General features: G+C 44.8%; 1 protein-coding gene across 4 annotated transcripts in view; it reads left to right on the top strand.

The window, feature by feature from the left end:
* The window catches only part of LOC138293061 (uncharacterized), a 289,136-nt gene that overhangs the window by 20,160 nt on the left and 255,547 nt on the right, over window positions 1–13,429 (top strand). For 2 of the 4 annotated variants that reach the window (XM_069232059.1, XM_069232056.1), the window contains exon 4: window positions 12,318–12,384. The exons of the other annotated variants lie outside the window; for them this stretch is intronic. In XM_069232059.1, the coding sequence (XP_069088160.1) occupies window positions 12,318–12,384 (67 nt within the window). The remainder of the gene's footprint in view (window positions 1–12,317; window positions 12,385–13,429) is intronic. 4 annotated transcript variants of the gene reach the window in all.

Raw genomic sequence — 13,429 nt, 5'->3', positions numbered from 1 at the left:
CAATGCTTGCATTGCGCCACTTTGTAAATATAGCACCGCGTTTTAGGCCTTCCAACGCCACCTTAGTGTAAAAAAAATGACGATAATTTGGTGTTGCAATGGCACTAGGCCCACAAACATCTTGGCCTTAGGATCACTATTATGCAGTTCCAGTGAGGACACGTTAATTTCACACCCAGGACGTAACAATACACAGAGGCGATGATAACTTCAGGAATGCAAGATTAACTAGGAATCCGGGAAGGCTCCTGAGAATCGTCAGAGCAAAAGGAATACCAGGGAATCCCCAAAGCTTCTAATGAATATTTCCCAAAGCTTCTACTTGACAAAAAGTGCTCTGATTAATAGTTGCCTGTTAGCGAGTTTCTGACCAGTGGTGATGTGTGCTCTAAGTATTTACAGTATGTAACAAAGCCAGTGCCAGTGATGCCAGTTTAATCCATGGTATAGTGCAAAGGGATGGGACAATTTGCAGCCCCAGGGTATGTTTGGGCTTTGCTTTCAGATGAAGTGGCAGGCTACTCCATGCCACATTTGAAGATGGTAAGCACTACATAGGCTGCAAAACACCTGTTGACCATGTCACTCAACCACCTACATTGATTACTACTAGGAAGCTGGGGGTCAGACTGATAACAAGGATTTATAATGCAATCGGTCTCGCATTTGAGAAAGTTAGAGCTTGTGGCATTGAAAATAGCATTTTTTTTACTTTCATTGTTTTTTATGCAGTGGAGTAATGATATGTGTATACCGCTATTGCCATTAGCATGACCTTGCAACACTGGAAAACCAGAAAATAGGAAATACTTTATGAGAGAGGGGAGATAAAAGAAATATGCTGGCTGAGAAAAAAAAGTAACAACATCCTGGAAGAAGCAAACACTCATAGAGAATGCAAGATTAAGTAAAGAATGTCAAATGTAAGCAGGAACAACATGGTTATGTGACCACGTTAACACTTATAATATGCTGGCTGAAAAAAACCCTGCACAAAGCAGGAAAAGGGTGCAGTACCACAGGCTGTCCCGAGGTCTCCCTTGGGACCTCTTTTGGCCACATAAGATACTGACTGCTCCCTGCAATCGTGATTTGAACACATCCCCAATGACTTTTGGGTGCCGTGCTGAAAACTGAAGTGCTGCGCCGGTTTTGTGGAAAGTTTTACGTTGGGCATTAAGGTTATGAGCAGGGGGAGACAAGAGTAATATGCTGGCGAAAAAAAACATAAGTAACAACATCCTGGAAAAAGCAAACATTCATAGCGGATAGTACATTAAGTAAAGCATGTGAAATGTAGGCAGGAACAACATGGTTATGTTAACACTTTTACACTTATAATGTGCTGTCTGAAAAAAAAACTGGCACATTTGCCGTTCTAATGTGCACGAAGCAGGGGAAGGGTGCAGTACCATAGGCTGTCCCTATGTGTCCTTTGGGACCTCTTTTCGCCACATAAGGTACTATGTTACAGTGATGCCAAAACATTAAAAAAATGATTATTTTCCATTGGAATTTAACAAAACAAGTGCTTTACGCCCTATTCCTGAAACTGTTAAATTCTAAAAAAATAGCCAGTAGAGTTTATTTGCAAAATGTATAAATTAACAACAACAACAGTGTTAAAAAAGCAATTCAGACTAAAACACACATACAACACAAGAAGGACGTTCTAAGTACAGCAACATCAGTTTTGGAAAAATAAATGGCCTAGTGAGCTGAAAACTCCATGTAAAAATGTATGAAATGAAGCTACAGGAGAGAGTGCTACAGTTCTGTCAGTGAATAGGCTGTAAACATTGCTGGCCCTAGGGTGGTGAAACAGGTGCCATCGCACCGGGTGTTGACTTCGGGTGATGGCACAGTTTTTGCAAGAGTATTGTAATTTTAAAAGCATCTGCAGTTGGCGGTTCTTGCCACCAGCTGTTTTCAGGCAACAATAAAAATGTCAACATTACTCCTATATTAATGTTCTTTCTGGAGAGAGATCGGAAATCTGTCTAGTGGAAGTTATGACTCTATCGTAAGGTAGCGAAGAGAGCTTAATACATACATTATGAAATATAGTAAATCAGAGAAAACCATGCACAGAAGATGATTACTGTGTCAGAATGGTAGCAATGTGAGCACCGACCGACTGGGAATTATAGCAATATAAGCACAGAGTCAGACTCTCAGCAAAAACAAAGCATTCCAAAACCAATAATAAAACTGTTTCCAAATGTGTGAATTGCGTATTCAAACAAATACACAATACAAGTAAAATATGAGCCAGCATTTGTAACCCTATACAAAAGCAAACAGTCATAAAAGGCACCCACCCACCCCTCTCTTTAGCTTGTCCCCTAGGCCACACATGTGAAAGGCCTAGGGCCTTCTTTCAGTGGACCCACGCTCCAAGTGCAAACTCCTGGAATGAGGCCAGTAAGTATTGCTAGGCCGGGCTGGGGTCACAAGAGGCTCACGTGGGGTCGCAATCCGGGAGGTGAAGAATCACCCGTTTTTGGTCACAAAGAAATAGGTAGACCCATGTGGGATGGTATTGGGGATACAGAGAACCAGGGGTAAACACTTATTATTATTAATACCTCACCTTGATGGCTTACAGTTGGCGATGATGGATCAGATAGGGCCCATGCTGTTAGAAGCAGGCTCCACTCACCCTCTGGTCAGGGTACACTGGAATGATGTCCTGCTTACGACTGTGGATAGGTCTTGACAGGGTTCAGTTAGACCGAACCCTCACATGCATCTGGCAAAACACACCCAGGCGCTGGGGTTGACGGATGTTAGACAACTGACACACACAAATGAAGTGGCCTACTCTTATTACTCTTTTGTGCAAGGGATGTCCTCCTGACTTGGTTCCTTGTTTATCCTGATGGGGTTTATGCCTCCAATCGAGGGAACAAAGTATCTGGCAAGGGGAATTTCACTCATTGCTATTGATTACTCTGGTAGACCACAGGCGGTCATGTAGTCCTCAGTGGTGTCCTTATGTCTGGGAACTGCAGGACCCAGCCATAGTAACTCAAATCTGAGTAGATACAACAGTGTATTTTGAAGAGAATAAGGATTCAGAAGAGTAATGGGGGTAGTTTGGGAGGCCTACAAAGCAGTCCTTTGAGACCAACTACAGGTGATAATAATAGCCAGTAAAAAACAGGCAGAAATGGTACAATGCTGGTGTTAGAGCAGTGGGTGCTGATCCTGGAGCGACGCTTGGCTCACCACTTAGAGGAATCAATGTGCCATACAGTCTTTTGGTGGAGGAGACGGCCTGCCACCGCTACCTGACAGCGCAAAGCAGGATTTATGAGGTGGGAGATGGAGCTGGCTGCCTCCTGGTATGGTTGAGCTGCAGGAAGAAGGAAGCCAAATGGGTGGGGGAGATGCCCAAACTGGGGAGATAGTCCGGGTGTTTGCACAATACTCCCTGGCCTTATACGCACCCCTGCAGGAGGTCACTGGAGGTCACAAAAATAGAGCACTTCCTGTGTGGGCTGGTTCCCTTGAACCAGGATAGATAGATGGTACAAAGCCTGGAAGAGAAATTTACACTTGTGGAGGTTACTGAGGCACTGCAAACCATGACTAGTGGGAGAAGCCCTGGTCTCAATGGATTGCTGGCAAGTTGTTCAAGAGACTTGGAGCACTGGTGGGCCCCGACTTCCTTGCAATGTTTGAGGACTCTCATGCCCAGGGAATGGGTCCACCCACTGGAACTGAGATGTGCTCTTATTACAGTGATCTACATGGAAGACAAGCCAAGGACAGACTGTGGCTCTTTCATCCCAGCTCCCTGCTGAATATAGATTCTAAGCTCCTGGCCACTAACTTGGAACGTATGTTGAACGATGTAATCCCTACTCTGATCCACTGCGATCGGATAGGGTTCCTATCTGGTCGGTCAACAAGCCAGAACATCAGATTCCTACAAAACTGGTTGGACACCATGTGGGATGTACCATGGCTGTTATCTCCACTGATGCAGAAAAGGCGTTTGACTTAATCCATTGGCCCTATTTCTTTCCATTGCCCAGGTGGTTCGGTTTCACCCTCGATTCTGTAGTGTGGGGACCCTCCTGTATGCTGACCCCACAGTGGCAGTGGGAATTAACAGTATGGTCTTTAAGCTATTCCTGCTGGGGTGGGGAACCAGGCATGGATTTACACTGTCCCCTCTCTTATTTGCTTTGTGCATAGAACCTCTGGCCTCTTGGGTCAGGGAGTTGGAGATTAGTGATGGCCTGGAGCCATGGTAGACGGTGTAGATTCTTTTGTATGCAGGTGATATTCTTCTTCATATAACAGAACCCGAGATATCCATGACTTTCCTGCTAGGTGGGGAGGAGGAGGTTGGATATTACTCTGGCTACAGGGTGAACTGGAGTAAGCAAGTGCTCTTTAAAACAGGACAGTGAGATCGAGACATATCCCTGCCAACCTACGGGTGGCCACTGAGGGCTTCATATACCTAGTTGTATGTTACACAGGGCTTGGAATGTTTCCAGGAGAGGACCCTGGGCCCACTGCAGAAGGAAGTGGCCAAATGGAGGAAGCTTTTTCTGACATTCCTAGGCAGGGCTGGCATTCTTAAGATGCACACCCTCCCCAAACTCCTCTATGTCCTACAGAATAAACTATCCTCACTGCCCAATTGATTCTGTGGTGGACTGCATCGGCAGATCCGGAGATTGCTGTGGGATGGGGGAGAACCCACGGATATCACTGTTAACCCTCTGTCGTTTGATATACAATGGACTGATTGGCCTCCCATTCTTTCCTGCTTACTACTTACTTACTCCAGGTAATAAATGACTGGGCATATGCCTTGAGGGAAGACCCAGGGATGCGCCTTGAACGGTGCTCCATGATGGACCACCCTGGAAGTATTATGTGCATAATGGGAAGGACTGCTCAGGCTTCCTGATGCCAGTGCAGGCAACACTGTCAGGATAAGACAGAGCAAAGTCCCAGGCAGGGTTGAAGGTTAGGGTTGCTAAATCCACACAGCTTTGGGTGGGGAACATGTGGTTTGAAGTGAGTAAGCTGCAAGGTTTCGGACGGTGGGAAACAAGTGGTATATTTTGCCTGGGGGAAGTGGTGGTGGACAGAATTCATTTGAGTGCTTACAATAAGAGTATGGCCTCTTGCACAAATAGTACTATAAATACACCCAACTTTGTCATGCTTTGGGGGCTAAAGCAATAGACTGAACTCGGCTACCTCATGCATCTTCTTTAGAAACCCACCTTGTGACTGGAACCATGGGGTAGGGGCAATATCTTCCACATACAGAGTACTCATTACAACTGCCCCAATGGCCTTCTTGGCCTCAGACGATGCTGGGAGGGGAAGGATTATATTGCATGAGAGGGGTTCCAAAGGATGTGAAGGATCCCGCTACACATGTGTCTGTGCTATAAAAGTCATGTGGGAGCATTCTACCACACAATATGGGAATGTCCAGAGATACACTAATATTAGTAGATTATTGTGAAAGAACTGGAGGGCATACTGAATGAAGAGGTACCACCTAACCCTCTAGTTTTGCTCTTGGGCATGCCAGGGGTTTAGACATGATTTGCAAGGAGTTATTGTTCTGTTCACTGGGCTTGGTAGTAGTGAAGAGGAATGTGTCACATGTCTGAGGATACACGAGGTTACCACAAAAGAAAAGAGGATTGCAGGGATAGACGCATTCATGGGGGGCGGAGAAAGTGATCTATGCCTCTAGGAGATGTGCGAGGAAATATGATAAAATATGGGGCTAATTGAGGGAGTTTTATTTTCGTGGGATGGACAATCTGCAGCTGACACTGGAATATGGTCCCTCTGGCTGTAGTGGGGATGGATTGGAGAGCCGGGGCATTACTACATTTTGGGTGCCGCCCTTAATTCTCCTCTTGGGCCCTTCCCAATTGTGCTGTGTTGAGTTCTCTACAAGTATGTACTCTGTGCTGTATGTTCCGATGCATAATTTTGGTTGTTTTTTTAATTGAAAAGCTAAATAAAAAGATTTTAAAAAATTGTAAGCCTCCCCCCTCAATCCTGTTTGTTCAAGGGTTGGGTTCCAGTGAGCTATCACTGACCTGTATGAGAGGCCAGGGATAGGTCTACATAGGTAAGATGTGAAAATGAAACACTACACCTTGCTGAAGCCTAAAAGTACAATAGGCAGTATGCAAGCAAAACCAGCAAGAAATCAAGCAAAACAATGCACAACAATTGTTGTTTCAACAGACCAGAGATTAAGGTCAGAATCTTGTTTGAGCATATAATGCTAAAATCTGTATATTTTTACCACACTTTTATACAATGAATAGAAACGTCAGCATATGATTGAAACTGTTACTTAAACACAACTAGTGAGGAGATGGCACAGTCTTCTCATGAGACAGAATGTGAAAAGTCCTTGAAGACCAGATACAAAAAATACAAACAGTTACTAACTTCACAACTTTCTACAATTCACGATTCTTGGTGTCAATACTCAAAACGAGGTTACGCTTAATACACAGGGCACAAAATATGCAACGGAACAACACAAAAAAGGGCTTCTGGGTCACAGAAACAGATGAAATATTCAAGACATGGTGTGGTTAATGTGCACTTAAGGTTGATTTAAAAACAGAATAGCAATTCAGATATGAAAATTGACAGTACATTTGAAGGCATACAAGAGCATTGGAGTGTTTATAATAAAGCACTGGCATTAAGGCACAAAAATGTGATTCTGCTTTCTCAGCAGGCTGTATCCTTTCTTAATTGTAGTATGCACACTGTGAGAAATTGGGTTGTTGGCTGGGTGAGGTGTTATCCCTCCTCATGAAACAACTACAATCCATATCAGGGTGACCTATCAAAATCACTAAATTGGCCCGTGCTTAACCCTCTGGTAGTTTGGCACAAAAGCAGTCAGGTTCTATTTAGAGACAATTTATAAAGTATTTATGCAGCACCCAAACAGTAATACATTAAAAAACAACACAAGAAAAATCCCACACCAATTTAGAAAGCTAAAATACATTTTAATCAAGTATTTGACACCAAAGCAACAGAAATCAAATCTGTAGAATCTGAGTTATGAATTTTTAAATTCTATGGTTAAAAACTAGTGACTAAATTATCAAAGCACTAACCGGAGACATCTAGTCACACTAGGCCGGGTGAAAGTTGAAAAATATGGCAGACTGTGATGGAGCACGGGTCGGCTACAAAGAGTGGATTAACCCCAGTCAGCGCTAACCTTTGGACGCAGAAGAAATTTCAGTAAAAATGTGCCTGAGAAGTATAGTTTGGTGGAGTAAGGCTGCAGGTGGTGTCCGAGAAGGAGAAGAAGTCGTTGGGGAGCCATTGAACAAAGTTGCAGTGAAGATTTCCACCATCACGCCCTCACAAGACCTCTGCAACCCCCTTGCCACCTTCTTCCATCGTAAGATCACCGACCTACACGATAGCTTCGGACACCAGACCCAGCCAACCACCACAGAACCTACAACCCCAGCCATCACCCTCAACGCCTGGACTCACATCAGCACGGAGGAGACCAAAGCTACCATGAACTCCATCCACTCCGGTGCCCCCTCGGACCCCTGCCCACACTTCATCTTCAACAAAGCCGACAACATCATCGCCCCGCATCTCCTGGCCATCATCAACAGCTCGTTTGCCTCTGCCACCTTCCCCGAGAGCTGGAAACACGTAGAAGTCAACGCCCTACTGAAGAAACCTACTGCAGACCCCAGCGACCTGAAGAACTTCCGCCCCATCTCGCTCCTCCCCTTCCCTGCCAAAGTCATAGAGAAGACCGTCAACAAGCAACTTACCAACTTCCTTGAAGACAACAACCTACTCGACCCCTCTCAGTCCGGATTCTGAGCCAATCACAGCACAGAAACCGCCCTCATCTCAGTCACAGACGACATCAGAACTCTGATGGACAACGGAGAAACAGTCGCCCTCATCCTCCTTGACCTCTCGACTGCCTTCGACACCGTCTGCCACCGAACCCTAATATCCCGCCTCCGCTCCACCGGTATCCAAGGACAGGCCCTGGACTGGATCACCTCTTTCCTCTCCAACCGCTCCCAAAGAGTCTACCTCCCACCGTTCCGCTCAAACCCCACCAAGATCATCTGCGGCGTCCCACAAAGCTCCTCGCTCAGCCTGACTCTCTTCAATGTCTACATGAGCCCCCTCGCCGACATCGTACGCAAACACAACATCAACATCACCTCCTACGCCTACGACACTCAGCTGATACTGTCCCTCACCAAGGAACCCACCAGCGCCAAGACCAACCTGCAAGATGGAATGAAAGACGTTGCAGAATGGATGAAACTCAACCATCTGAAACTGAACTCAGACAAAACGGAAGTCCTCATCCTCGGAAACACCCCGTCCGCCTGGGACGACTCCTGGTGGCCCGGCCCTTGGCACCACACCTACCCCCTCAGACCACGCACGCAACCTCGGATTCATCCTGGACCCTCTTCTCACCATGACCAAAAAAGTCAATGCTGTATCATCTTCCTGCTTCCTCACCCTCAGCATGCTCCGAAAGATCTTCAGTTGGATCCCCGCCAACACCAGAAAGACTGTAACCCACGCCCTCGTCATGAGCCGCCTGGACTACGGAAACACCCTATATGCAGGAACCACTGCTAAACTCCAGAAACGTCTGCAGCGAATACAAAACACCTCCGCCCGCCTCATCCTCAACATACCACGCAACAGCCACATCTCCGCCCACCTGAGACACCTTCACTGGCTTCCCGTCAACAAAAGGATAACCTTCCAGCTCTTCACCCACGCACACAAAGCCCTCCACAACCAGGGACCCAAATACCTCAACCGTCGCCTCAGTTTCTACACGCCCACCCGTCAACTTCGCTCAGCCAACCTCGCACTCTCCGCCGTCCCTCGCATCCGCCGCACCACGGCAGGTGGGAAATCCTTCTCCTACCTGGCGGCCAAGACATGGAATTCCCTCCCCACCAACATCAGGACCACCCAGGACCACCTCGCATTCCGGAGGCAACTCAAGACCTGGCTCTTCGAGCAGCAGTAACCCCCTCCCCCTGGCGCCTTGAGACCCTCACTGGTGAGTAGCGCACTTTATAAATGTTTTTGATTTGATTTGATTTGACTTCAGACTTAAAGCCTCATTTACGAGGCCCTAGCGGCACATAGCCCTACTGGAGCATCATTTTTTTCACGCTCTGGTGGTGTAGTGTGCTGGCCCATATTTACAAGGCCACTCAAAGCCACCTTGCATTCCTTGTGTGTTGCTGTGGATGTTGCCACAGCAACACCGATGGAATCTGACGGAATCTAAATCATTCCCAGATTTACAAGTCTAGGAGTGCGTCAGATTCCTATGCCACCTCAGGAGTGTCATTAAAGTGTGCAACAGGGAGAAATAACATTATTTCTCCCAGTTTTTCCTCTTTCTGTGTGTGTTGCATTCTACAGCACACATAGAAAGAGGAAATGCCATTAATGATTGTTTATGTGCAGGAAGGTGCCCCTTCCTGCACATAAACAATCAACCCTGCAATGCAGACATTCTTGCACCATGGCGCAAGGATGACTGCATCGGTGTTAGGCAGAAATATGTGTGCCAGCGCAGTGGACAAGGACATGAATGTGTTGTATCTTATAGATACGGAGCATTCCTGCCCTTTCGTTTTGACGCAGGGTGGTGCAGCAAGAATGCTTGCAGGGCAGCGCCAATACATGGTAAATGAGACCCTTAGTCTCTTTTTTGAAAGTCTTAGTGGGACCTAAAGCAAAGTCAGGCCGACCCAAGTGGTACTTTGGGCGGAAAGACGAGCAGGGTGGTCCTGGTCTCCTCTCAGTTATCACAGCAGTTTTTAGCCAAAAAGTTTTTAAGTCACAAGTTTTTAGTTTTGGATATCTGGGCACCTTTAACATCACAACCAAAGGTCCAATACTAGAATGTGACCACTTAGGGTGTTAAGACTCACTGAGGCTAGGTTCAGGTGCGGGTTTGAGATGGTTGGAGAATTTTCTGACCCTGCAGCTCGGATCAGGAGCCCAGCCAACTAGCCTTAGAGTCACTCTAGTAGTCCTAGGTTCAAGAAGTGGAACAGGGCTCAAAGAGCAGGGCCGGCCTCTGAGGGTTCAATGCAGGATTCTAGCAGCACAGCAGTCCTTCCAGGTGTAGAAAAGCAATCTTCTGAAGTACATAGCAGGCCACAGCAGCTGGGAGTCCTCTTACGCAGGTCCAGAAAGTGAAATGAAGAGTGGGTCTGAGGGCCTTATTTTTATACCAGGAGTTTTCTTTGAACTGGGAGAAGTTTGAACAATGCAGTAGTGACAAATTCCTAGTATGAAGGCAAGGCACTGACTATTGATTTGCAAGTGGGGCAGTGCTGAGCTCCGCACCCCTGCCCCCTCCCATCATGATAGTCGTGGTCCATCCAGGCTCATCTAATCCCTCTATTACATTTTTTCCTGGGAGGACTATACAAAGTCCATCTGGAAACTACACCCAGTTATGTGACTGAGAAAAAGTCTGCAGGCACTAGAGAGTTAGGGCAGGAAAATGCCAACTATCTAAAAGTTGCATTATCAAAATTGTAACTTAAAATCTGACTTTGCCATTAAAGAGGATTTAAATTACAATTTCCCACACACCAAACATGAAAACTTGACCTGTCCTCAGTCAAAACTTAGCAAATATATTAAATGTAACACAGCAACCAAGTGTTATTCTGCTGGAGAGGTAGACCTCACAGTAGTGAAAAACAAATTTTGGCTTTTTTCATTACCAAGCTGTGTAAAATTTAAAAGTGCGTCAAACCTCTTACTTACAATACATTCTGCTCTAGAGCTACCTAGGGCCTGCCTTATTTATATGTAATAAAAGGGGAGTTTGTGGCTTGGGAAGGAGGTTATATTGCCAAGTCGAATTTGCAGTTTAAAACTGAATCCAGGCTGCACTGGCAGGCATGGGACATGTTTTGAGGGGCTACATAAGTGGGTGGCAATATAAGTGCTGCAGGCCCACTAGTAGCATTTAATTTACAGGCCCCAGGTGTATGGTATACCACTTTATTAGGGGGACTTATAAGTTAATTTAAAATGCCAATCATGTGTAAGCCAATTTTACCATGTTTTAGGGAGTGAGCACAAGCACTTTAGCACTGGTTATCAGTGGTAAAGTGCACAAAGTCCTAAGGCCAACAAAAACTAATTCAGCAAAATAGGAGAGTATAGGCACACATATCGGAGATTGGGGGCAGAGACCACCCTAAGACTGACAGGTCTAGCAAACATCATAATTATCATCAACAATGTTGATCAGTGTACCAAGGTTAAAAAAGGCATAGGATCAATATGACTGCCCCACTTGCCAGACCTGTTGACCGTGCAGCAGAGTGCAAAATGTGCTTAACTGATTTTAACATTATGATAGACATTGGCATAATCAATTAACACTTGCAACGACCTAAAAAAGATGCTGGAGGATACAGCATAAGAGATGGTCTGCAAGGTTTTACGTCAGAATATTGTTGTCATAAATATTGTTTGTCATAAATATTGTGTCCTAATATCATTTGAAGAAATGACAAACTAGTGAGACCGAAATATCAGCAGGTAAGTAGGTATAGAATTGTTATGCCTAACCCCACATGCATGTACCTTGGCTGTATATAATATATATCTTCAAGGTAGGTCGATGTGGACTTGGGAATAGTAAATTTATAATTCCCTACATACACTTGCCTTTTGATAATTTGTCCCTTGATATTCCTTCGATGATATTCTTGTCAGTTGATATTCTTGGGGTCAATATTCATTAGCACAACCATGCTCTGGTACCACACCCATATGAAGATAAATGAGAGAGTTGGATAGTAATTGAATACTGCCTGACTCAGGCAACTCGAGGTGGGCAGTGTTTCACACTTGATAATGAAGAAGTGTACACCCCTGTACATATATTCTAACCATCCTGTAACAAAGAAATAGTAGTGTCTTTATAATTTGTTTTACTTCGTAGTATGCCATCAATGGCGAGCACGTAAACCAAATTTCTGAACTTTTAATATATGATTCAGCGACACAGTAAGTAGCAACCCATAAACAAACTAAGACAGATTCATTAAGCCAGACAACTGTAAAATGCATCTTAAGAGAACCTTGATAGTATTACATTGTTACATTTGTGACTGCCATACTCATTGAACATGGTATAAAATTGGAATATGATGTAGAGTGCTCAAGGATAATTGTTTTTCTCTCTTTTTTCTCTATCCCTCTTTCCCTCTCTCTCATTCTAGAGTTATTTGTCCAGAAGGATGCCAGACTTATGAATGTGTGGTGTGGGGGACTGACATCTACACAGACGTAAGATTTGCGCAGAGCAGAATGTCTACTGCTTGCATCCATTTTCTGTGTTGATCCTTTAGATGTAGAAGCAAGGTGCATATGGAGAAACAATGAAAGACATGTCTGAGTGTTAATCTTAACAAATAACAATAACACAGGTAGCCATTGCATGGGAGTCAGATATATACACTGCTGGAAGGCCGTCACTTGCAGAAATCTGTTTGCCCTCCTCGATTTCCAATGTTAATTGCTTTTATTTAGAAACAGGGGAAAAAGGAGTCATGTTAAATTCAGTGACTAATGTATTTTCTCACAAGGTTGGTTTCTCTATCTGACATGCTTGTGTATTATCTTTCTTTTTGATGGTTTCCTCATTTACAGGAAAGACATAAGAGTGAAAGGATGAGTGCCCCTCTAACGGGCTTAATGATGAAGGTAGAGGCCAGGGGTATAGTTGTGTCTGAGATCACATGAAGTTCTCCCATTGCTTTGATTTGTGTAGGTCACCTTGTCGTGTTTAAGTGAGCGTGTGAAAACAATCTGCCTGCAGTGGTTCTTGTCAATTTATTTTTCTATGTTCTGTTTGACAAGTCAAAGACGACACATCAATAAAGGCGGTACAGCAGTAAATTGCTAGTATGTGATCGTGCCAAATTAGACAAAAGATGCCAACCGACCACGACTGCATCTCCGTATCCAATAATTGGGCGATTGCACTTTGAATAGTTTTAGGAGAACTATCTTCCATATATAAGCTGTTCTAGGATATCCACGCTGCAGTTCGTAGACCAATGATCAGATAAAGAAATTTGACAGGAGAAGGAAACAAAGCAGAACTTGAAAGGAAAGAAAGAGCTACACCCTAACCTGTAATTCGAGCGAGTTCAAGTTCCCAGGAACTGGGACACGACTCCTCTGAAAATCACTCAGTGCTTGGCACAACGGTTTCAAGGAGAAATTGAAACAGGGACAGCCTGAGGTCTGGAGGTAGCTTGGCTGTGTGTCCAGAGAACCCCAGCAAAAGTATATAAATACAACAATCAATCACCCACCCACACGACCA

The sequence above is a fragment of the Pleurodeles waltl genome, chromosome 4_2 (assembly GCF_031143425.1).
Source record: "Pleurodeles waltl isolate 20211129_DDA chromosome 4_2, aPleWal1.hap1.20221129, whole genome shotgun sequence".
Taxonomy (NCBI): Eukaryota; Metazoa; Chordata; class Amphibia; order Caudata; family Salamandridae; genus Pleurodeles; species Pleurodeles waltl.
This window is presented reverse-complemented; position numbering and strand designations above follow the sequence as displayed.